General features: G+C 50.9%; 1 protein-coding gene across 3 annotated transcripts in view; it reads right to left on the bottom strand.

Moving 5' to 3' along the window:
• Positions 1-14,196: 14,196 nt before the first annotated feature.
• The window catches only part of SH3BP4 (SH3 domain binding protein 4), an 80,938-nt gene continuing 69,904 nt past the window's right edge, over positions 14,197-25,230 (bottom strand). For all 3 annotated transcript variants that reach the window (XM_041766916.1, XM_041766917.1, XM_041766918.1), the window contains 3 exons: positions 21,050-23,406; positions 17,376-17,564; positions 14,197-16,346 (listed from right to left, as the gene is read on the bottom strand). In XM_041766916.1, coding sequence (XP_041622850.1) covers positions 16,122-16,346; positions 17,376-17,564; positions 21,050-23,406 — 2,771 coding nt within the window. In that variant the 3' untranslated portion in view covers positions 14,197-16,121. The remainder of the gene's footprint in view (positions 16,347-17,375; positions 17,565-21,049; positions 23,407-25,230) is intronic.

Here is a 25,230-nt window from a genome sequence, read left to right on the forward strand (position 1 = left end):
TTTAGCATAAATTTAAATGGTGCTCCAATGATTCAGCCAGCCAAATCAGGAAGTGAGACATTCTGTCGGGCAAATGACCTGGAAAATGATCAGCTTGTTTCCAACAAATAACTGGCATGGAAAAACCAGAGGAGGAGGTGAAATTATTAAGATTACAAGAGAATTAAGAGACACATCAGCTGAAAGCAATAAATAGAGCAAATGAACCATAAAGGCCAATTCCAATTTCCTAAGACAATCGGGAAAGTTAAAGGGAGATTAGTTATTAGGTAATATGAACAAATTACTGGTAATCTTTTCAGTAGGGTAACGGTATTGTACGTACATTTAAGCTTCGATCATTTATTTGTTAGACATAAATGATGGAGTATCTATGAGTGAAATGATATGATACCTGGGATTTATTTTTAATTGCTCCAGAAAAAAGAAAAAAAAGGTTTTTGGGAAGACAGAAAAACACAAAGAACAGAGTGTGGGTGATTGTTGACATAGGTGATGGGTGCTGAAGTCCACTGTATTTTCCCTATTTTTGAGTGTTTGAAATGTTTTCACATTAAAAGATTAAAAAAAAATATTCCCTGGATTAGCAAAGGTGTAGAGAATTTTTTATTTCAGATATTGTATTATCCAGCCTAACGGTTTCCTATGATTGTATATTCTACTTCTGTCCTCATTATATTCTTACTTTCCTTAAGATGTTGGGGCATATTTATAATGTCTTAAAGTTCCTCTCTGCTAAGTCCATCATCTCTCCATCATCTGTAGCATTTCTGGGTCTGTCTCTACGCCTGATTTTATCCTGACCATGTGTCACATGTTCTCACATCTTCACATGGCTAGTAAGTTTTGTGTGGGTATTGGACAGTGTGAATATTACATTATTGAACGTCAATAATGATTTTGTTGTTTTCCTTTAAATAGCATTGTTTTTGTTTTTTTCCTTTAAATAGTATTTTGTTGTTTTCCTTTAAATAGTATTGCAAGGGTTGTTTGTTTGTTTGTTGGCAGGCAGTTAAATTATTTTTGCATCAAATTGATCTTATTGACTCTTGTTTTTCTTCTCTGAAAGAAGAACTGGCTTTGGTCCAATGTCTGAATACTGTTGTCTCCTACATTTTGCCCAGTTTTATAGTTGTTTGGTTTATGGTAGGTGGGCAAGTTCCATACTGGTTATACTCATGGCTAGAAGCAAGAGTCTCACTATGCCATTTAAAATAAAACAAAACAAAACATTTAGCCAGTCTAGAAACTTCTTCTGCTAAATGAACTAAGGCAGAGATGAGGTCTAAATAAAACATGATTACTGTTTTATGGCCAGTATAGTATATACCTAAAGGGCGCAATGACCATGACTCGTTATATTGTCTTATTCTTATATTGCATTTGTTACCTTTGCAGAAAGGGGGTGGGGGTGGGGGGACAAATAGAAAAACAAAACAACCATAATCCAGAATAGAAAAGGGAACCAGTTCCTAGGGGCCTCAAAGACTTTTAAGGAAACCTGATCATTAGAATAAATAATGAACAAACTAACCTACAAATACCCAGAGGCCTCCCTCCTCCCCCACAGGACACATGTACTACCCACTTATGATAGTGTCTGGATCCAACACGTTATAAACATGCCCTGGTCTCAGTGGCATGCAGAAAGCTTCGAATTTCCATTAACCGAGTGGACAGATGTTGGTATAATCCACTTTTATTATGAGTGTGAATTCAAAACAAATGAGCCTGTTCAAAAACAAGGTTGGAGAGGAGGGGGAGTAGAATCCCCACACATTTTCTCTTCAGAATTGCCCACCACCCCTGCTCTCTCAGGCCCTCAGGTCCAGGGCAGTGGAGGGAGGCTTCTCCGTGGGCTGGTGGAATGGGTGGCCTGGTCGAAGACACATCTGACTTTGGTGCACGGGGGCACCTTCCTCGGTGCAAGGGGGCACCTTCTTCGGTGCAAGGGGGGCATCCTGGACTGCAGGGTGGGCAGGCAGGATGCGAGCCAGCGACAGCCACTCACGTTCACCGATGGAGCTGTGTCTCCAGCATTCGGAGCTGGCCTTGCAACACAAAAGATCATATTTCCCTCGGTGTGAGGTTTAGGTTGACTTTGCAGAGGTTAGACATTATGTTGTCTTTCTTCATTTAACTCTGGGTAATGTATGGGTAACTCGGGAAGCAAAAGCAGCAGTGGGAAATGAGTGCTGCAGAGCCAAAGGTGGTTAAGCGCCGCTAAAGGCCATAAGTTTTCCCAGGAGACTTAAAAGGAACTTCTCCCGAGCTCCTGTTTGTGGATGGCAGCCCTTCATTTTGACAAAGCTGAGCTATAAAGCCACAGGTAATGAACCAGACGCCTGCAGGCAGCTTTCGGGAACCTGCCGTACATTCAGATCTCTGGGTATGGAATGGCTTTATGAAATATGATGGCAGTTTTGTTCCTTTAAGCAATTCTAAGTACAACAGAGGATGCCGCTAAAAAGCGAATGAGCAGCAAGGAGGTTGGCTGAGTTCCTCAAATGAAGGAGAGTCTCACCGTTTGTGTGTGGATATAATCAGTAACCAGCCAAGGAAATACTGTGCTCAGCTTCAGTTTCAGGCTCTGTAGAGAATTTGAGCCACCCAGCAGTGAGACCCTCTGGTCCCCAACCCTCCCCTTCCTACGGCCAGTATTTATTATGCTGCCTAACACTGGCCACGGGGGGTGCAACAGGGAGCAGAGCCAGACAAGGCACCTGCCCTGATTCCGTAGGAGAGACAGATGTCAAGGAAGTGGTCACATTAAAGATGTGGAGATTACAAAGTGGGGTGAGTTCTCGGGAGGAAAGGGGCATGGATCTACGAGGGGTTCATGAAGGAACTTGGCTGAGGCCGGGGATTGGAGGGACAGCCTGGGCAGGCTGGAGGGGGGGCCTCCCAGAGGGGAGGGCCTGGGGTGGGGGGCACAAGGGAGAGAGCCAACTCCAAAGAGGGGACCCCGCTTGTGCCTAGGAGGGGTCGAGAACTGAGAGCAGCTCCTATCCCTCTTGTTTGAGGGAGGGTGGTCTCTGCTAGGGTTGAGTCTTCCCTGGGGTCGACAAGATGCCATTTCGGTCCTCCCCACGTCTATCTGGAGAAGAGATCCGGCCACCTCTTCTCAGAGCCATCGGAGCCCGTGAGGAGGGGTTGTGCAGACACCCTGTGAATGTTTGTGGGCGGCCCCGACAAGAACACTTACAGCTCCCTACATTTTTTTTTATTGGTTCTCTCTTTAATTTTTTATGCAGCTCCCACAGGGACATTTTAAAGATTCACAAGCTGTCAGAGAATGTTTCAAAATACTCTAAAGAATCAGACTACATGAAATCTACCTCTTTAAAATATTTTAGAGCTGTGATAAACAAGGAATATTTATGCTAGAGAAACACAGATTTAAATTTATCTCCAGAAGCTGAAACTAAACGAAACTAAAGGAAAGACCTGATATTCCCCCCAAATTACAGCTTTTGAATCACTTCACTGTTATTCCTTTGGGTGTGTGGAAAACATAAATCAAAGGTGCTTTGTATGATTTTTACAAATAGCATCATGTGTAACCATGAAAGAGAAGCTCTATCTGAACTCATTCTCCAATCATTTCTCTAAAAGGCGGAGCAAATGCCATGCGTTTGAGAGCATTTTTTTTTTTTTTTTGAGAATAAAAATCTTGCTCTTTCCCCTAAACTGTAGGTATTTTGGCCAAGAGACCCAAACGATTTTTCCTCGCGTATTAAATCCAGATCCAGGCAAACCCTTCACATTTAGCACAAATATTATATTGTAGCGGACGGGAGGGAAAATTTGAAGACTTTGCTTCCGTTATGAGTCGCATCTCTTTAAAATACAAGGTTTTCAACTGCAAGCTTCAGAGTTACTATAAAGAAGATGGAAGGTTTCCAAGAGGGAGGAGGACTTCAAGTGTATAGTCTTACTTAGTTTCTGGTGAGATGTTAGTGCTCATCAGTGGGTTCTGGGCCACTGGAGAAATACCACGGGGCAAAATTTCTTAGCAAAACATCCCCCAACAGGCAGCTCAGCTGAGAAGTTCTCCGGCTGTTTGCCGGTGCAGCCTGGACTGTGGGTGTCTGGGGTCGGGAGAGGGATGGGAGTGGGAGGTGTGCTCCCAGGAGGCCGGCTGCTAGTCCACAAGGAGGATGCTTCTAGTTAGAACTCAGGCCCACATCACGGTGATGATAAGTCAGTGCCACTTCAGTAGGCTCCAATTCTGTGTGAACACTGAGCTACTGCTTCTATGGACAGTCACTGTACCTTTTTTTTTTTTTTTAAAGAATTTTTATTTATTTTTTATTTGACAGAGAGAGAGAGCGCACAAGCAGGGGGGCGGCAGAGGGAGAGTGAGAGGCAGATTCCCCGCTGAGTGGAGAGCCCCATTGCAGGGCTCGATCCCAGGACCCTGAGATCATGACCTGAGCCAAAGGCAGATGCTTCACAGACTGAGTCTCCCAGGTGCCCCTGTACCTTTGAGACCTGTTAGGTCATTTGGTTCAAGACTCTACATCCCATCAGTTCCGACTCCTGCTTTCTCCTGCCAAAGCACCTCCCTGTTCACAGGCTCGGTCCTTGCTGCAACCCCACCCCCAGGCCTCCTGTCCTCAGTTAGGAAGAGCTCTGTGCCTGGTGGTGTCGTCCAGGAAAAGAGCCCAGACACAGGCATCCTTGCTTTTCTTCACGGTGAAGAATGCGAGCTGAGTCTGCAAAGGGGCCAGGCTCCTAGAATGTTTGGTTGCTAACAGGTGCCCTAAGTCTACTGCCAATCTGAGCTCTGGTTGTGACGCCAAGTGACCCAAACCCTGCTGTCAGGTGTTTCATTGCATGTTGGTTTTATTAAAATGTGTTTTGCTTTAAATTTAAAAACTTAACTCATTAAACTCATGAGCCTTTGATGTGGACAGTGCTGTATGCCAATTGCATCTCAATTAAAACTTAAAAAAAAAAAGAGCATTTTGCTTTCATCAGGAATCCTTTACGGTGCTCCTGCTGGGTGATTCACTTTTACAGAAATTACACTGACTAGTTAAAAATCACGTAATGATATTCATCTTTGATTCCAATGGCAGTAGTACATGCAGGTCCCTAAGTTATCACCCCAGAGGCACCTTCACAATGTGTGTATTAGGCCAGGTTTTAGGGCTGACTGACCCACTAAACCATGCTCGCCAGCTCACGGCAGAAAACTGGTCCATCACCCACACAGGCACGCTTAGCCGGATGACCCCGTGCCCTTGGCCCTCTCCCTTTACATCTACCTGGAAAATGGACCTGGCGCCTAGAGATTCGAGAGCAGACTTGAGCAGGGGACAAAGGCCCATGAAGCATGGCTGTGCAGGGTGGCAGGGGGAGAAGGAAGCTGGCTCCTGGAGCAAGTGGATCAGCCCCCAGGCGCTCGCCTGTCCCGGACCTCTTGTCAGGACAGGGAAACGAAGTCCTTCCTCGACACAGCCGCTCTAAGGGCCCTGTGGCATGCAGGCAAACGCAGTCTGCAGTCCGGCAGCTTGGGAGAATGATGCATGTGATGTGCATGACGTGTGGTGGCTGAGGGCCTCCAGGGGGTGTGCCCTGGGTGCAGGCCAGCTGGGTGACCAGGGCCACATGGTGTGCTGGTCTCTCCCCACTTCCTTTTCCTTAGCTTTACGCTGTTGGATCCCTCTGGGATACTCATTAAAACTCTAAATAATAGGGTCTTTTACACGGACATGGTCTTTTTCCATGGCTCGTAGGCTCATGCTTGTTACACTTTGGCGGAACCAACCTGTAGAACAATCTATTAAACACTCCAGATGCCCTCCTCAGAGGAGGCACAGAGCAAAATGAACACAAGATCAGCACCCCATTTGAGGGTCTCCCAGACGTCCCGAAACCCAGCCAGGTATCCTGCCTGAAAACATCCAGTTCTCGGCATATAAATCAATCTTGATTATCTGCCTATCTATACCCAACTTTGCTGATGAACGGTATGCAAATGAGGTACTTGTTTGACTTTTAATTTTGCAAATTGAGGTATCCGTTCTATCCCCAGAGCCAATTCGAAATTACTCTCATTTCATACATTAATATCTGTGGCAAAAAAATGTATGGAATTATGAAAATATCACCATTACAGAGTAAGAAATCAAAAGGCACAAAAAAAGATACGCAACAGAAAATTCTTCCCCCAAATGCAGTTCTCCAGCCTCCCCCGGCCCCCGCCCCTCCGGCCGTACCTCTTGGGTGTCATTCTAGGAGTGCTTTGCATGCGGCCCTATGTGTTACTTTTAACATAAATGAGAGATTTCTGTTTCACTTACTGTATCTTGGAGACCCTTTCACACCAGTAATTATAGATTTGCCTTTTCCTTTTAATGGTTGAACAGTATTCCACGGTGTAAAATGTATCGCAATTCATCCAACTGCCCCATTATTGATGGACATTGATATTGAGGCAAATTTTAAAGTCACTCTTCCTTCATCCAGCCTCTGAGCTGTCCTCATGCCAGCCACAGATGTACGCGGACAGAATGCAAACTAATTATGTCTGCTTGACCAAAGGAAATGAAAAACATAGAGCCTATTGCAAACCCTCTCTACCTCTTACCATCTCCACGTAAAACATTCTGAAGTCAGAAATACAATTTTTGCTATTTACCACTTTCAGTTATGTACAGTTTTGGTCTCTGGCTAGGGTTTTTGGCTCTCCGAAGAACATCCCCTGGGTGTGGCAGGAATGAGGGACAGACAGAAGGACGTTGGGGGCCTAACTGCCTGGGTTTTGAATCTCAGCTCCACACTTCAGGGCGATGTGACCTTGGGGAAGTTACTTAGCCTCTCTGTGCCTTGCTTTCGCATCCGTAAACTGTGGCTAATAATTGTACCCATCTCACAGGGATGTGGTGAGGATCAAATGAGTTAAAATCTCTAAAGTTCTGGGGCACCCGGGTAGCTCAGTGGTTGAGCATCTGCCTTTGGCTCAGGTCATGATCCCGGGGTCCTGGGATCACGTCCTGCATCAGGGAGCCTGCTTCTCCCTCTGCCTGTGCCTGTGCCTCTCTCTGTGTGTCTCTCATGAATAAATAAATAAAATCTTTAAAAAAAAATCTCTAAAGCTCTTAGGACGATGACAGGCACAAAGCAAGGGCTAAGTGTCAGCTGTGGCCTAGGTGGCCTTGGTGTAAAGCGGAAGGGGCCAGTTGTTCTGTAGAGGTGATGGCAGGCAGGCAAGCAATGCCAGGAGGCCGGCCTCAGAGTCCTTCCGGACATCTATGCAGATACAACACACACGCTCACGCACTCATGTACAGGTGCACACATATAAGAACCTCACCCCCACCACACACACCTCCCAGGTATATCTGAGCCCATTGAGCCTGCACTGGCCAGCAGGTGGGGCTTCTCCAGACTCCTTGCCTCAGGACCAGCATTAACCAAATGAGAGGACTTGCTTCTGCCCACATGGGGCTTCCAGTGGAGGTGGGAGGCAGCTATAAATCCCCGTGTCTAGCCGAGCTCTGAGTGAGGCCCCAACCTTGGCCTGGGTTGTGCAGCACAGTCCCCAGCAGGGGACAGCCCAGCAGGCTTCCAAACAGGAAGCCCAAGAAGGCACAGGGCAGGGAGGGCCTGCTTGCTCAGTACCAGCAGGCGGCCGCTTTATGCCTCTCGGTGGGGACAGGCCAACAAGGGCCTGTGACAGGGTTCGTATCCTAGAAGACTCCCTGAAAAAAATTGCCTGGATTTTAATTAAAGTTCAGCAGGAGACCGATGAAAGTGGGACAGTGTGTGGAGTCCAGGTGGCTCAGGAGTCCAGAGCTGTGGCTGCAGAAATATGTGGAAATCACAAAACGGAATCTGCGCCCACCCCCTCCTATCCAGAAACAGAAATCACCTAACACAGAATTAAAAATCGAGCCTGTCCTCACACGTCAGTACACCTTAGACTGAAGGAAAGCCTGGTAAAATGCAGATTCCTGGGCCCCCACAAGCACCTGATTCTAAAGGTCCTGGAAGGCCTTGGAATCTGCATTTAAAAATATGCTTCCTCCCAATGAGTCTCCTTTAGGTGGTCACTTAAAAAAAATCAGGAGAGTGGTCACAGTAATTACAGTTCTTTCTTTTTTAAGATCTTATTATTTTTTTTATAAATAGACACAGGCAGAGGGAGAAGCAGGCTCCATGCAGGGAGCCCGATATGGTACTTGATCCTGGGTCTCCAAGATCAGGTCCTGGGCCAAAGGCAGTGCTAAACCGCTGAGCCACCCGGGCTTCCGGGCAACTACGGTTTAAAAAATGATGTTAAATAGATGAATTCTTTCTCAAGATCGCTAGGCTGGAACCCACTTCACCTCCTCCCAGAGCTCAGGGTTGAAGAAGACATATGGGAATCCAAGACATTAACGGTATTTTAACTAGATCTCTGTTGTAATCTGATTGACTTGCAAAATTCACTGAAATAGGAGTGAATATTAAAAACACTTGAATAACACAAAGTAAGGTTTTATGTTTTGAAGACATTCCAAAAACAATGATGCTAATCATCTGCTTTGTTGGAAGTGCAGTGTGGGTGCCATGCAAGGCTCTTTCATTCAGGAAGAAGTGCTGCCTGACGGCGTCAAAGATACCCAGTAATATTGTAAGCATAATTTTGGAATATATTACACATCGCAAACAGAAAATGGAGTTCCTTTTACTCGGGTATGAACTTCTGAATGCAAAACAGATTTAATTTTGTTTTGATAGCTCCGGATATCCTGTGCATGGCATCGTAACACCGGCCATCGGTACCTCTCTATGTATTTTGCACAAATCTAATATTTGAAAAATGAGAGCTATCTCCCAGGGCCTGGGAGAAATACATAAATCTCCAAGGTCTGTATAAATTATTTCTAACTGGGTCAAGTGCCCGCGTCCCTCTCTCCTAACCATTACCTTTTCCGTCTTTAATTTCTCAACTCATCTCTCACATGGAAAACGTGATAATTAGGTATACGTAAAGGTGTTCTGCAAAATGACTTGGAGAACTGGAATCTGATTTTCCAAAGAGATTTTATTTTTATTTTTTTTTAACACATCAATGTATCCTTTTGAATTTACTAGTTGTACAAAGAATGCGCCCGCGCCCAGCACGTCTGTCCACGCGTGGGATTGTATTTGTATTTTTCAGGGTGTCCTGCCATGAAGCTGACTTGTCAGCTTGGATCTTACTATGAAGTCTTCATTCTGTAGACGTTGGTTCTAACCAGGCTCAGAGTCAAAAATGAATGTGCGTCACTTCTCCAGATCCTTCTCTTCCCAAGTCGGATGGCCCTGGGATTGCTGGAGTTGCCAGGCAACCGCCCTGCCTGCCCATCGTCCTCCAGCCTCCTGCTTGCTCAGGTGTCCAGGGAGGCCTGACAAGCCCGCTCCCTGGGGCTAGAGATGTTCACCAAGTGTATCCACGTCTGCTATTCTCACCCAGGTGTGATCATCCACACCTCGGGTGTGAAATGACTTTGTATTTGGAATGCAGAAAAAGACGTGGATGTGCGAACAATAAAGCAAACACTTGTTATTCCAAGTGTGAGCTTCTGTGGAGCTGAACACATGTGATATTATAGTGGGAAGACCAGTGAACTAAAACGAATGGAGACAAAAATTTCTGGAAAAATAATCCAGAATGGACTCCCTATAAAACTTATATTTGTTTGATAAAAAGAAACCCCTGCAATTACACACTAAGCTCCTCAGGCACTAGTGCGTAGCCTCCATCTCCCTGGACGAATCGGTCTGCAGTGGTCCCTGGGGAGCTCTTCATTCGGTCAACCACGCATCCGAGAATTTCCTGAGCGTGAGCTTGAACATATCGAGTGTGAGCCGGGCACCGTGGCATCTTCCTTGCCCAATTTATGGTCTGTGGGTCACATCACGCAAATGCACGGCTCTGACATGGAAAGATTCCGATTATATTTGTGCTAAGGGCAGAGGGCTGCAGGGAAACAGAGGAAGGGCTTTTCTTGGTGCATCCAAGACGACTTCCCAGGGGAGTCTGATTATCATAAGAGCAGAACCCTGAAGGACTAAAACTCGTCAGAAGCCCAGGTGCTTGTGTGCAAGCAACGGAAATTGGCACCGGCCGATTCTTCCGGAAAGGAGATTATTAAAAGATAATTGGGTCATTCGCTAGAGGGTTGGGGGAGGAGCCACACTCAACGCTGATGTTCAGAACCGGCCTGATGAGGAATGTGCCCCTGCATCGGGCACACCAACCACGGAAACTGCCACTCATGACATGGCTGGGCAGGGCCCTTGCCCTGCCGCCACCCCTGCCCTGGATGCCCCACCACCACCCTCGCCTCCTTCTTCAAGTTGCTGGTCTCTGAGTCAGAGATCCAATAGTCACACGCCTGCATTTAGCTGCAAGAGAAGCTGCGAGCCTGTGGTTCCAAATATAGCAAAAGTGTTCCACAGAGGCCAAGCACCCAGAAAACGTGATAAAGCCATTACGGCAGCGAGGAGGGTGGTCTAGGAGAAACAGCCACCAGGGCAAAGGGCCACGGAAATAGACTGTTTCGTGTTGCTTCTCCCTTCTTTGTGCAAAAATTCAAGTCTTAAAAAAAAAAATAAGCATGGATATTTGTCATCGGCCAACATTTTGCTTTGCCAAGAAAGGTATTAGAACCACAACTCCTACACTTTACTGTTGTGATCAGTTGCCAAACTAAAGGATATTTTAACACCAAAAAGGAATGGTGGGCTTGATCTTGGGACCGGGAGTGACGGTTGGATTCGCATACGTTTGGCTGGATGGAAATCCTCAGTGCACTGTGCTTATTTCTCTCATTTTGTGTGGACAGGTGGAAGCTCATCAGGGCCATGGGTAGGCGTGTGGGAGCCCCCCTTCCCATTCATCTGCTTTAAACACGGGGCCGCTGCAGGTCGGGGTTAAGCAGAAAGGGGCATGGCTCCTATTTTAGAAGGACCATCCTGGTGGCCACGTGGAGGACTACTTGGGGGACCAGCCTGGAGTTGCGGGCCACGGGGAGAGATGGTGGCCAGGATGGGAGGAGAAGCCCCCGGAGGGAAATGGAAGGGGTCGAATCAGAAGCCTTCCTTAAGGGGCACCTGGGTGGCTCAATGGTTGAGCATCTGTCTTCAGCACAAGGTGTGATCCCAGGGTCCCGCTTCTCCTCTGCCTGTGTCTCTGCCTCTCTCTGTGTGTGTCTCTCATGAATAAATAAATAAAACCTTTAAAAAAAGAAAAGCCTCATTAACAATCATTTTGACAGGAGTGGGTGTGTGGCTTCTCACATCCTTTCTTGGTCTGCTCTGATAATAATGCTTCCATTTTAAAGGTCTGTATCTTCCGTACTGGAATACAGAGGCTGAAGGGCCAGGCTGATGCTCCATGTGCCCAAGATTGGCTTCCAGGAGACACACAGCAGGCGAGCAGCCCACCAGCCCTCCCGCCACGCTGCCCACCCCACACGAGGCTTATGCTGCACACACCTCTGTCCCGGTGGTCTTCTGCTGAGCCCCGACGTGAAGACCCCAGAGAAAGTGGTGCTGTATGCACAGGACATGCCTATACAGATATTCTTCTCAAAAGCAAACCAACTGAACTGGGAAATTAAGAAAAAGGGCTTCAGATATTTAAAAAGTCACAGACATGACCAGTTCACCTCCTCAAGGTTCTCTTCTCCCTCAGTAGGTGGAACATTGGCTCGGGGGGCAAAGCTTTAAGAAATACTCTTCTGGCCAATCTGGAGCAGAAACTGTCATACCGGCCATTGGGAACAACTGGTAGAGCAAATCTGATTTCAGTTACCTTAGGAGGAGCTCCCTGCTTTTTTAAATAAGGAAGAAAGATTACATCTTCATTTTCATTAACCTCTAACTGAGCATTAGCATTTCCTTCGGGCATGCATGCAGGCAAGGGACCTCTATCGGAAATCCCTGTGATTTTGCCAACAATTTCTCAATCTCAGATACATGAAATGCTCATCACTATTCTGTGAGTTTATGGTGGATGAGGCCTGCTACTAGGTTGGTATTTAGGGCATAAAATAGCATCATTATTCCCATGACAATTTAAAAAGCCTTTTGCTACCTGTATGTAAACATAGCTGCTTTCATCTGTGAGCACCGGGTTTCTTTATTTTATGCATTTACCTAATTGCGAGGACTCTACAGCTTTATCCGACTGCCAGAGGGGTCCATGGCACAGAAGGGGTTAAAGCCTTGCATCACACCGCCCCATCCCACTCCCTGGTTTCCGTAACAGGATGACAGGCTTGCAGGCAACAGAGGCTCTTTTCTTCACTTACAAAAAAATTGTGGCAAAAAACACACAACAAAGCCTATCAGCTTAACCATTTTTAAGTGGTTCAATACAGTTCAGTAGTGAGGCACGTTTATGTTATTGTGCAACCCACCTAAGATGAGCTCTTTGATGAAAATGACTGGGTCTTAAAAGTGGAAGAAGACTTCTATTTATATGTCAAGTCCACCTCCATAAAACTGGAATTTTTTTTAACAAAGAAAAATTGGGGCTAAGTGCAAATATTTTATATACTTAAAGTTTTAGGGAAATGGACACGAACTAGTAAGGTTTACCTACTGTGCACACACTTTCCAGCAGAGGTCTGTGAGGGATAGAGGGACAACCCGGCTTGCTCGCTGCACCCAGCCTCCTCCCCAGTGCCCACCCTCAGTGGCACCCCTGGCTCCTGGCTTCTCAGGCAATGGCCTGTGTGTTGTCAGGTTTCTCTCTGCTTCTGATGCAGCAGGAGGGCACAGCCGGGGGTGCACAGAGCTCGTACTGGCCACTGCATCGGCCGGGCCTGTTTACTGTCTGCCCCCACCCCCACCCCCAGCTGTCTTCCTCATCTTTGAAACTGAAACCAAGGTCATCATTAATTGGAGCAAATCTTTCATAGACCACAGGTGTGAAGCAAAGCCTGGGCACTTGGCTGCATTCTTTCCCCCCCAAATCCAGGTTACTGTTTAGGGTGATGCAATTTCAATCCATTTTACATGAAGTTGAATTTTATTAAAGCACAAATCATGGACCCAACTGACAGTGTTTCCCTCGTGCCCAGAAATGGGAAAATTGCTTTGGTGTGTGTACACTTGAGTTCCATCTCTGCCATGTTTTACCCTTCAAACACTCCAAACACTGAGCTGGCTCTGATGCCCTCACTGCTGGCCGCATGTTTTACATTGATTTGCAAACCCAGGAGGAAGCCCATTCTATCTACCTCTTCCATAGCCAAGCTATAGGCATTCAGGGATGCATTTCTCTCTCAGTCATGGTCGATTCCCTCCTGTGATACATTCGTGGCACCAGGCTCTGGGGATTCAGCGATGAGTTTAGACTTGATGACCTCAAGGAGCTCCAGGTGGTGTTTCAGTGTGGGGGAAGAGCTCAAAGGTATGAGTGTGGCGGATGAGCAAGGGAGCTCTGCAGCTGATGTGCATGGGAGGTGCAGCCAAGGGGGAGCATGAGCCCGGATGTGACCGTACAGTGGGAAGCAGGAGGGGAGAGTGGCCAGTGGCCCAGGTGGGAGGATGTTGAGTAGTGAGTAGTAAGGAGAGCACAGGGAGAGAAGGCAAAGGTCCAGCCACGGTTGGGAGATACCAGGGTGCTGGATCTGGTGACCAATTGTGGGGAAGGTCCTGGGGCCAAGTCTGGGCTTGGCTGTGGTGTCAGGTGACACAGGGGGTGGGGGCTTGGTGATCACAAGCAATTTGGCACATGCCCCATGTGACATGGATATATGACGGTCAAGTGAGAACCAAGGCAGGAATTTATTATGGACAAAATTATCTTCTTGGGAAACTGTTTTCTTTTTTTTCTCAACAGAATCTTTTTTTGAATATTTGGTCCTCAAAAACACCTGCGAATACCATAACTTTATATGCAAATTACTATTGTTTCAAATGTCAAAATTAACATCAACAAGGAACTGGAGATTCAATGCTGAGCCTGAACTCACCACCCTGAGATCAAGACCTGAGCTGAGATCAAGAGTTAGATGCTTAACCCATTGAGTCACCCAGGTGCTCCAATAAGTAGAGATTTTAATTGAGCTTCTTGGATCCTGGTCTATGGAATATTCAGTAAAAATATAAAAGTCATCTGCTAAACCAATGGTCACCTTGTCATCTAGGGGGTGGCTCTTGAGGGGAGGGAGCCTCCATTATTCTATGCACAGATACTTAAACTAGGTTTTACTTGTTTTATTTAAAGTTTCGTTGGGTACAGAAAAACACACGCACACTTAATAGGTTAAAATATCCAAATAAAATTTACTGCAACTTTTGTAGAATTTAATTTGTGCTACAAGACATGTTGCATAGGAAACTATTTAAAGCCCCTGAGGAAAAATATCCATGGTTTAAGGTGCAACTGGTTTTGTTTCTTCTTTGGGGAGAAGGCGAGAGATGATCTCTGGAAAGAATGAAGGTGGAAACGAGAAGCAGAATTTAAGGTTATTTCGTGTGATGATTGGGGAATTGTGTGTCCTGGTTCTTGCAGCATAAAAAAAAAAAAAAAAGTAGTGTTTTTCTCTGTTGATTTTTTTTTCCCCCTAGCTGGTTGGTCTTCAGGATCTGAATCAATAGATATATAAGAATGTTTCAGCCCAAGAGGGATCATACATTGATTACAGTAAGTAATTAACATAACATGTTTCAAGACAGCAGATTTCGAGCATGAGGTCCGGGAATCCCAATGGCCCACAATCACTTCACACAAGCCCACTGCATGTCCCGGCACATTCCCGGGAATCAACTCTTGATTTGCCAAATAATTATTCTTCAATCCTGCCCCTTCCTCCCCTCGGAGCTGCCGCAACCACAGTGCGATCGTGGAAGCCAACACTGCGTGCCCACACACAGCCACGCCGATCTACAACCGTAGAGGTCATCAATGCAATGCTCTGGCAAATCCCTGACTTTAGGTTGGGGAACGTTATTTTAGAAAACGTCCATCCTGCTCAGAAAACCTTTATGTTGTACATTAAAAAAGACGGAGTCCCCTCCGCTATTATTTCCTAGGACACGTGGGTATGACCAGAAAGGGAGAGGGGTGGATTTCATATAGAATGAAGTGGAGAGTTGGCCAGTGGTGGCAGGCACTGCTGCACACACATTAGCGCAGGGCACCCCTCGTGGTGAAGTCTCCCTAGTGGCCACGGGGAGGAGAGCCCTGAGCTGTGCCCCCACGAAGAAACAGGACCGGCGGTGGCTGAAGCCTGCAGGGACTACCACACTGCAAATGGCACACAGTTTTCTTGAACAACCTTCATGCTGGTGGGGGCCACCAAGAATGCCAGCTCCCAGCTGTCTTTTCATCTCAAGGGCACCTGCTTGCTCGTGTATGATTTTACTTTGCCAAATAAAGCTCAGAGAAGCTTCATGTGCTCTCGCTGACCGGTTACTGTAACATGAGGCGGAGGTACAGAAAAGAATGCAGGTGAAAAGGGACAGCAGGACCTGGGACATTCTCAGAAAGGATGGACAAGAGCTGGACTCATCTACTGAAAAACCACGTTCCTATTTGATTTACCCTTTTTACAAGTAGAGAGCAAAAGAGGTCCAACACTTGAACAAGCGTCTCTCCGTGCTAAGTGTTGAAATGCAAAGGGTGGCTGGGAATCACAAATGCCCCCAGTGACCTTTAAATACATATATACATCTGTAACATAATTTAAAAAGGTCTTTATATAACATAAAAACCTCAACAGCATCCGTCCCTATTAAGGTGGGTTTCTTTTTTTTTTTTTTTAACCTTTATGGTCCATTAAAAAAATTAGATACCACCCTTCTCATATACCTCCCCTCATACTTTAAAAAAAGTGACTTTTAAATTTAAATTTATACCTAACAAATAGAAAGCTATCTGATTGGCAACAACCTGCAGTAGAAATTCCCTTCAGGCCCCCCCGTGATGGAGGAGGACCGTGGAGCATTGTGTGTGCTTGGTCCTTGGGTGTGGGTCCAGCCTCGAGGGATCCCGGATGTGTCAGAGCAGCCGGCCCTTCCTCCCTCCCCAGCTCCAGGTGACCATGAGCCAGGTGACCACACGGGCCTCCAGGACAGGCAGAGGGCTGGTGCCCCGGAGCAGCAGCGGGTGGGCATGTACCCGCTCAAATCACAAAGTCGTCGTGGTCCACTGGGCTGAAGGCAGCTGCTCTCAGAATGTCCAGCGAGTTCACAAGGATCAGAGTCCCTGTGAGGTGTTTCCAGCGCTTGGTGATGGGGTTCTTCATCTTGTCCAGGCCTATGTGTAGCTCCTGGATGACGTCCCGGTAGCTGTCCCCGATCTGGTGGCTCCAGGTTAACAAAAAGTCATAGGCGGGTTTCCACATGGCCTGGATGGTGGAGTCATCCCAAAGAAAAGGAGGGAAGGGGAAGAAAAGATGAGGGGACAGTAAGAGACGTGATCCTATTATTCGATCCTATTAACTCCAATCCCTTTGCTCATTATTTATGTTTCTCATTGGAGAGTGGGACAAACCCAGAGAAACAGGTGGAACCGACTCTGTCCAGAGCCAGCACGTTTCTGAGGGAAGAACGTGTTTTGTGCAAGTGCAGGAAGGCAGGAGAGAGTGTCTGAGCAAACACGAAGGGCTTCTCTCCTTACAATCCCCGCTGCAGGGTGCCTGGGTGGCTCAGTGGTTGAGCGCCTGCCTTCAGCTCATGATCCCGGGGTCCTGGGATCAAATCCTACATCAGGATCCCCACAGGGAACCTGCTCCTCCCTCTATGTCTCTGCCTCTCATTAATAAATAAATATATCATGAAATATATATTTAAATATATATAAACATATAATCAATAATATGAAAAAAAAAAGGAAAATACCTAACAATCCCTGCTGCATTTTCTAGGTGGGCCATTTCTTTAGAAATTCACTGTGCTAATAAAGGACGCCCTTATTCTGGGACATCCTCCTTCCTAGGAATCTCAGGCCAAACCCAGCTTTCCAGAAGCTTCCGGCCACCCTCGCCAACAAGAGAGAAGACAAAGAATCTCTGAGGAGGAACCCAACCGGCTCCGGCCAACGTTATCCAACAGAGCCCTGGAATGTCACCAACACAGACCTGGCCAGTGACCGAGCAGGAGTGGCCACCAAGGGCTCCCTTGGCACTCTGCTCTGTCTGACGGATGGTCACTTAAGAACGGGACAATCAGGCGCGGGCGGTTCTGCGGACACCTCATGCCCAGCGGCCTTGTCAGCGGCAGGGCCGGACTCCCAGCCAATGGCCTTGAGGAGGAGGAGGCGCGTCCCACCCGGGAGAGCCCACCAGGTGCTGGATGCACACTTATCTCAACCTCACCCCCGTCGACACGCTGGAAAGCAGACACAGTCGTGAGTGAATTCCACAGCCCAGGCTCACCTCACTGTCCACGACCCCGTTCCTGTCCCGGTGCGGAGACTCGTAGGCGTCCATCTGCTGCTTGGACACCTTGGCGAGCTTCTCGGCCAGCTCCCGCCAGCGCTGCGCCACCTCCACCGCCGTGGTCAGGAGCACAAAGTCCTGGATGAGTCTGACCACCAGGCCCTGGCAGTCCATCTTCAGTAAGGCCTGGGGAGGAAGGAGCAGAGCACGAGGCAGGTCAGAGGGCAGGCTCTGCTTTCAGAGGCCACACACGCTTTACCTCCAAAGTTCAGAGGCCTAGAAATGTGCCCCTTGGGCCCCAGCATGGCCGAGGCCCACAGGATGGAGGGAGAGCAATGATTTTTGCAGGGTGGACTGGGTTCGACTGCGCTCTCTCCCCAAATTCACGTCCACCTGCAAAGTCAGAACGACTGTATTTGGAAATAGGGTGTTTGCAGGTGTCCTTAGTTAAAGCCACCTGTCCTGGCGGGTTAGGGCAGCACCTCATCCCGTGCCTGGTGGTCTTTATAAGGAGGGAGACAGAGACAGAGGGAAGAAGTCCACACAAGGACAGGGGCAGAGGTGGGGGTGAGGCGGCCCCAAGACAAGTAGCGTCAAGGACTGTCGGAGGAACCGGGAGCCAGAGGCGAGGCCTGGCCAGGCCGTGCCTCCCAGAGGAGGAAGCAGGCCCGCGAACACGCCTCTGCTGTGCTGGGCCACCCAGTCCGGGGCGCGTTGCCTCGGCAGCCTGGGGATGCTGACCGACGGGGCGAGGGTGGACGCTACCCTCTGCCCTGTCCTGACTCCCGTGGGAGCAGCTGGAGACGGTGATGCTTCACGGAGTCGGGCCACATGCCCAGGGCTCAGAGGACCAGACCAGGAGCTCCACGGGCAAGAGGGCTCAGACTGGGGCCTGGGGCGCACACCTGACGAGAGGGAGCAATGGGGGCTCTTCCAGCAATGTGCCGACTGCACAGCTGGACGCCCCAGCGGGGCACTCTCTGCAATTCAGAACAGGGGTGACGACAGGTCACGGTGGTGCTGCCCCGGGCCTGGGGACGGGCAGCCGGAAGGGAGCCGGAGGGTGACCTCGTGGTCCTTGTCTGGTTTGCTCTGTGTGGTCTGAAAGAAGCTGCTGCAGGTGGGGAGATACGGGGAGCCGGGCCTGGGCTCATGCACTGCTCACAAGCCCCAGCAGGCAGGTGCTGAGCTCCCCCATTTTGCAGAGTGAGGGAGAGGCTGCGGCACCTGCAGGCACAGGTGGCCCGTCCTGGGTCTGCACAGGTGGCCCATTCGGGGTCCGCAGCTGGGGGGGGGGGGGGCTCTGCAGTTCCGAGGGCACTCACTGCCCGGCGTCAGGAACGGACTCAAATAAAACAGGGATCTGGGTTAGGCTGACACGTCAGCTATTTACGTTATTTCACAAAACGGTCTGTTCTTACTTGAATTTTGACGCGCTCCGGTGAAACTGTTTAAGGAATAAATACGTAACAGATCTGTGTTTCAGAAGACAGAACACCGTCTAGGTCCGCGTGCATGGCAGGGGGACGTCGGGATAAATCGGTAGAATTCCGGATTTAAGTTTCTGTGTAGTGGTGCCCCCCCGCCACCCGCCGTCCCAGGGAGGCACGTGGTCGCCACAGGGTGGGGATGGTCGGTCCCTCTGTGTCCCCGCTCAGCACTGGCCCGCGGCTTCCCAGCGCACACAGGCCAACGTGCGTCCGTGTGCTCGGCCGCCGGGCTCCGGGGGCAGCCTCGTTTTCTAGGCAACAGAACGTCCCAGAATCACGCTTTTGATTCGGGTTGCCCCGGCAGGAGCGACGAGGGCGGCTCTGTCCCCAGGAGCACCGGGCAAGGGCCGGGATCGCGGGGCGCGGCGTGGGGTGAACGCAGGGATTGAGGCGCGCGGTTCCCTGCTAACTTCAGGTCTGCTGAAGGGACCGTCACCAAAGGGCAGTTTACGCGTCTTTTTTTTAAAGGACGTAGCCTGGGTGCCACCGGGTCCTGGCAGTAGAAAGCTTCCTAGCAGGAGGCTCTGGCTCCTTTCCCCGTAGCTTCCTCCTTCACTTTCGCGTGCCTGTGCACACACACACACACACACACACACACACACACGGGTAATCCCAGAAAATCCCGTTTGAGACGATGCTGATTCCAGCAGCGAGTTCGCTCGCCCAGTGGCCTGGAGTTGGAGCCAGGTGACCAAACCTGCTCTCGACCAAGGGCCAGGCAGGGAAGAGGTCTTGGCCCTGCGGGCCACGCAGTCTCTGCACCCCCCGCCCGCCCCCCCGAGTCCACCGCTGCGGACTGAAGGCAGCGTAGATGGTGCTTGAGCCCACGGGCACGGCTCAGTCCGGCCCAACGTCACTGCCAAAAGCAGGCGGCCCAGGAGCCAGTCTGCCAAGCCCTGTTGCAGGAGATGTTCTCGTGAAAAGCCGGGGAGGTACAATTCCAGTTTTGCTGTGAATCCCACCCGCGCTTCTATTCCCAAGGTGTGCAGACGTCCCGAGGGCCGTCCCCCCACATGGGCGAGCGCAGCAGAGCCTCCTGCTCCGGGGCCACCCGGCAGGAACCCCAGGAGCTGCCTCAACGCCAACTAATGCCCCTCTCTGCGGGGTGCAGAGGCTTTTCTCCCGACCCTGAGAATCCCTCCACACCACCCTCTCCAGCCCCACCTCCCCTCCCCGAATCTCCCAGGCCGCCCCTCTTTCCATCACCTTCCAAGGCTCCAGGGGTTTATTCCCCTCCTGCTTCACTCCCAAAAACAGCTGCCCTTCCCCTGATTCGTATCCTAGAGTAACTCTCAGAGAACCTTCTCCAAAGAGCCTGGCCCCGGACCCCAACAATCCCGGCCACAGCTGCCAACGGTGACCCCTGGTCGCCAAGCCCGGTGGCGTCACCCTGGCGGCTCCAGCACCAGCACCAGCTCTGAGCGCCGTCCCCAGACGCGAGGCGGGATGCCAAGAGGACGTTATGGGGCTTCTCGGAGCCAACCGGGCCAAGACAGGCCAGCGGAGGCAGGTGGGCAGCTGAGAGGGTGGAGAGCCCGGGTCACGGGAGGCTGTGCAGGGTCCAGCGAATGCTTTCCCTGTTGGCTATCGGCCCGGGTGTGCCCTGTAGTGTGACACTGACGTCCCCCATTCCACCTCTCACGATCGCGATTCCCAGTCGTGCCAGAGAAACAGAGGCCGCCCTTAATCCCTACTCACACGTGCCAAAAAAGGAGGCAGAGGAGAAACGAGTGAATCTCAGGGAGAGAAAAACGCTCATCAAAATAAAGCTAGACTTTGGGCCAGCAGCTCTGAACACTTCAGAGTCGCAGATCCTGTCGGGAATCTGATGGACCAGGGATCTTCTCCCAAGAGATCAAAACAGAGGCAGCTGGAGCGTGAGTGTCGCTGTGCCCGGGGATCCACCGGAGACCCCCCAGGAGCTTGCAAATCCAGCCAGAAGCCACCTGAATGGTGGGCACCCTCCATGCTGCAACCTGACCTGCCTCGGGGTCCCCCCAGGGGCCCCCCACAAACGCCCACCTCCAGGCCCAAGTGCACGCCGAAACCCTGCCTGAGTATTTCGGGGAGCGAAGACGCACCCAGACGCCGGCCCAGTGACTCGCCAGCCGGACCCACGCCCGATGCCCAGGGAGCAGCGGGGAGCCTGGACTGGGCCCCGGAACCCTGGGGAGCACTTACCATCATGAGCTCCTTCTGGAAGGACTTTCGGTCTTTGTTCTCCGTGTTGTTGCAATCCTCCTTCAGCTTTTCCAGAACGGACGCCACCCGCTCGGGCTCACTGTCCAGCTCCGCCCGGCAGAAGAAGGTGAGCGGCAGGTTCCCGTAGCCCAGGGCGTCGGCGAAGGAGCGCCAGCTGCTGATGTTCTCCATGAGCAGAGTCCTGACGGAGGCGTAGATGTAGGTGAGGAACTTACACGGTCGCAGGATCTGCTCGAGCAGCACCGAGGTGCTCAGCTCGGGCCCCGCGAGGAGGCTGGGCCTGGCCTTGCCCACCACCAGCACGTTCTTGGCGTGCACGAGGCCGACCCTGCCCTGGTGGTAGCCGATGTACCACTCCTTGGTCCACAGCTGCCCCTTCAGGCGGATCTTCTCCTCGCTGAGGAGAGCGATGGCATCGCCCTTCTTGTACTCCAGCAGGTAGTGGTTCTTGCTCTGCCGCACCACGGTCTTGAGCAGTTTGCCAAACTTGAGGCTGGACACGGGGCGGTCCTGAAAAGTCGGGTACTTGGTGGTGGCAGCAAACGGGGACAAGATGATCTTCCCGACCTCGTTCTTCTTGAGAAACCGTCTCTGCCCGGAAGGCTTGATGGCACTTTTAGGGGGTGGCTGGGGAGTCTGGACGCAAAACTGGGTCAGGATGGCCTCCTGGTCGCCTTTCACCTGAACCCTCAGGGTGAAGTCGGACAGCTCGCCGGGGTTCTGACAGGCGATGGGGAAGATGAGGCGGCTCACTTTGCCCAGCTTCATCTGGAACCCCCTCACCACCTTGGCCTGCTCGCTGGCTTTGACCTCGTAATTGGTCATGTTGGAGAACATGCAGACGTGGAGATCCTGGGGCCTGGACAAGACGAACTGGTGCTTACCCCAGAGCTGTAGGGCCACGGGGGCAGGGCTGGGCGCCTGGCGGGTGACCTCGCTGACCAGGAGCGTCTTTGGGGCACAATCATGCCCAAAGATGGTCACCACTGTCTTGAAGGAGGGGTGGATGTGTTTGGGGCCATAGAGCCCCACCGTGATCTTTTTATTGATGAAGTCCCACACCGTGGAAGGGTAGAGAATGTTCGGGCCGTGGGCAACGATGGCCAGGTACATGCAGGGCTCCAGGTTGTCTAGCTGCACCTGGACCGTGTCCCCGTAGCTGTAGGTCAGTGGGATGGGGATATAGGGCCCTTCCTTCAAGTCGCTCCTCAGGCACTGGAGACCCACCGTGCTTTTGCTAAAAATGTCGTTTTTCACCTCGGCCGAAACTTTCATCTCCAAGATGATGTAGGTCTTCACCTCCAGGGTGCTCAGCTTCACCTCCAGCACCGGGCTGACGCTGCTACACCTGTCACTGTTGAGCTCCAGCGGGGGGTCCAGCAGGGCTTTCATGGAGATTTGCTGCGTCTCGCCGGGGGCCACGTGGCCCTCGGGCACGTGGATGCTGATGTTGGTGTCGGGCAGCTGCACGGCGCCCCCGGAACTGTCCAGCTTGCACGCGATGCTCGTCTCCACCGCCTGGGTCTGGCCCCAGCCGGGGCTCTGGCCCAGCAAGTCCAGATCGTGGCACGAGCGCGCCAGCTTCCGGTGGCTCAGCCAGGCGGCGCGGAAGTCCTCCCGGCTCTGGAACTGCTCCGGGGCCGGCGACTTCAGGCCCGTGAAGAACCCCGATGAGTCGGGGGCGTCGGACTTGGCCTGGAGCACCGACAGCTCGGACAGACTGTAGGAGCGCTTGCTCCTGAAGAACGGGTTGTCCCGCTTGCCCGGCGCCTCCGCCTGGAGCCGGTTGGCGGCCGGCAGCTCGTCAAAGATGTTGCCTGTGCTGTTCGTGGTCGCGGAGCTGGATTCCGTGAACGACGACGTGCCCGTGTCAAAGAGGAGCAGGTCCACGGCACTTTTGGGCATCAGCTCATCCACGCTGGGCATCGCCGTCACGTTCCCATTCAGAAACGGGTTCGTCTGGGCCCCGTTCCAGAAAGGGTTGTTACTGTAGGTTTTGCTCGGTCCCTTGTCATCCATCCCCACCCCGAGCAGGTCCAGCTCCTTGGCCACCTCATCCGGGCTGTCGGGAAGGTTGTCAATCACCCCGCTGTCGCTCAGAGTGGAGTTCCGGTAGTTCAGGGGCTGCACGTAGGACGAGGGGATGTAGCCCATCTCCGTGGTGTTGTGCGCGTACCACCACTCCCCGCCCGACGTGTCCAGGACGTACAGGTGGTCCCCCTTGGAGAACTTCAGGGTGGTGAAGTTGGTTGGGCAGTAGTCCTTGATTGCGATCACTTCCTTTGCATTTCCAAAGGGCGTGGGATTGTCTACTAGCAAGGCACTGGGAGAAGGCACTGCACAAAACACAAAGACACAGGTGGTGAGCGCGAGGCAGTTAGCAGAAACCAGCCAAGGCCAACGCCGGCGTGGACTCTAGCTCGCTCGGCGCCGCGGGGACAGCTGGCCCGACCCTGTCTCCCCGGGATCACTAAACTGCCGTCCCACTTTTAAAATGTCTTTTAATCTTTAAAGATTTGATTTTTAAGTAATCGCTACACCCAACGTGGGGCTCGAACTCACAACCCTGAGATCGAGAGTCTCACGCTCCGCAGACCGAGCCCGCCGGGTGCCCCAGATACCGTCTCGTTCTGCCCCGGGTTCTCTCACGTACCCAGCTGACCGGAGCGGCCCCTGGGTAGGGAGAGAAGCTGGATGTGGGCGGATTTAGAAACAGCGACGTCCTGAGCAGAGTGACCCACTGCCTGCAGCCAGGGACGGGGAAACGAAGAGCCTCAAAGCAGCTCCCCATGTTTGCGCGCCGGTGCCATGCTCTGGCCTTCAACGCAGAACACGAGAACGGGGTGGGGAGGGTTCCCTAGACAAGCCGAACCCGTTCTTCATCGAAATCAGACTTTTGAGGCCAATCTCTTCCAGCCTCCTCTAAAGGCTCACTCAGGACAACCCAGGAGCGCCCTCTCCCGCGTGCCTCGAAGAACAGAGGCTTATGTCTGGTGTCGTTCATGTCGTTTCCGAGCAAATGTTGAAGTCTGAGAAACCCCAACATTTTAAACAGGGACTCAAACTAATGTATGGTCCGTGGCGTTGAATTACGTACGTTGCCGGCGTAGACGGCACATGGAGCAGCGAATTAAGGTGTGTGTGTGTGTGTTTTGAAAAGTCACGGGTAATTAATACCTAAGTGTTTTCTCTCCCTCCCATACACGACAACGTACATCCAGGGGATGAAGAAAGTTCCTTCGGAAAGGACTAAATAAGCCCCGACCCCAACTGCGCCTTGTCTCATGGAGTTTGCAGATACTTTGGCTTCCTGTAACCAGTGCCTGGAAGAAAGGACCGTGTTTTGAGTGGAACTACACCCACATCTTCTCTGCTGTAGGATTAAGGCAATACACATTCTAGCCTATGACACTCGTCCTCCAAACACACCGTCTGCCAGCGTCCTCTTCCTTTGAAGAGAAACGACGAAAACTGAACTGGATTTCCTTTGCAAAGTCTTGGAGAAGAAAGCAGGACGTGTCTATTTTATTTCCACGAACCAGGTTAGAGAGAGATGCTTGGTAGGACGCTCACCGGGGCGCTGAAGGCCCCACCCTCCGTGCGGGGTGTTGCGGGGAGGGAATGTGGCTCGGGGTCACTGGGCCTGGGACGCAATCCGGGCCTTTGGAAGCCGTGTGGCTTCCGGAGCCTGAGACTCTTTCCCCAACGGGCTCTGGTGAAGATGAGGTTCTCTGATCACGTCCTTAGCATAATGATGCTTACTCAGCCCAAGGTAATAAGGACTCACAAAGGGTGATGCTAAAGTGGACATCTCCACCCCCCTCCTCCTGATGTTAATTTCCCGGTGGCACTTATCATTAATCAATATATCACATATAGATATAAATGATAGGTTTACTTATTTATTTGTTGGGAGGGGGCTGTGTCACCCCTTTAGGGTGGAAGCTCCCTTAGGGTCTGTTTTGCTCACAGCGGTAATCCGGGAAGACAGCCTGTCACATGGCAGGTGTTCAGCCAATACTCGGAGAACGAATGCTCATGTCCCATGCACACGACAGAGAGGCCATATCTGTGTAACGGGGTCAGGGTGTTTCCCTTGGCTGTACCGTGCTATACAATTACCCCAAAGAGAAATCTCTCAACAGTGAAGGCAGGGGAGT

This window comes from Vulpes lagopus, chromosome 8, assembly GCF_018345385.1.
Source record: "Vulpes lagopus strain Blue_001 chromosome 8, ASM1834538v1, whole genome shotgun sequence".
NCBI lineage: Eukaryota > Metazoa > Chordata > Mammalia > Carnivora > Canidae > Vulpes > Vulpes lagopus.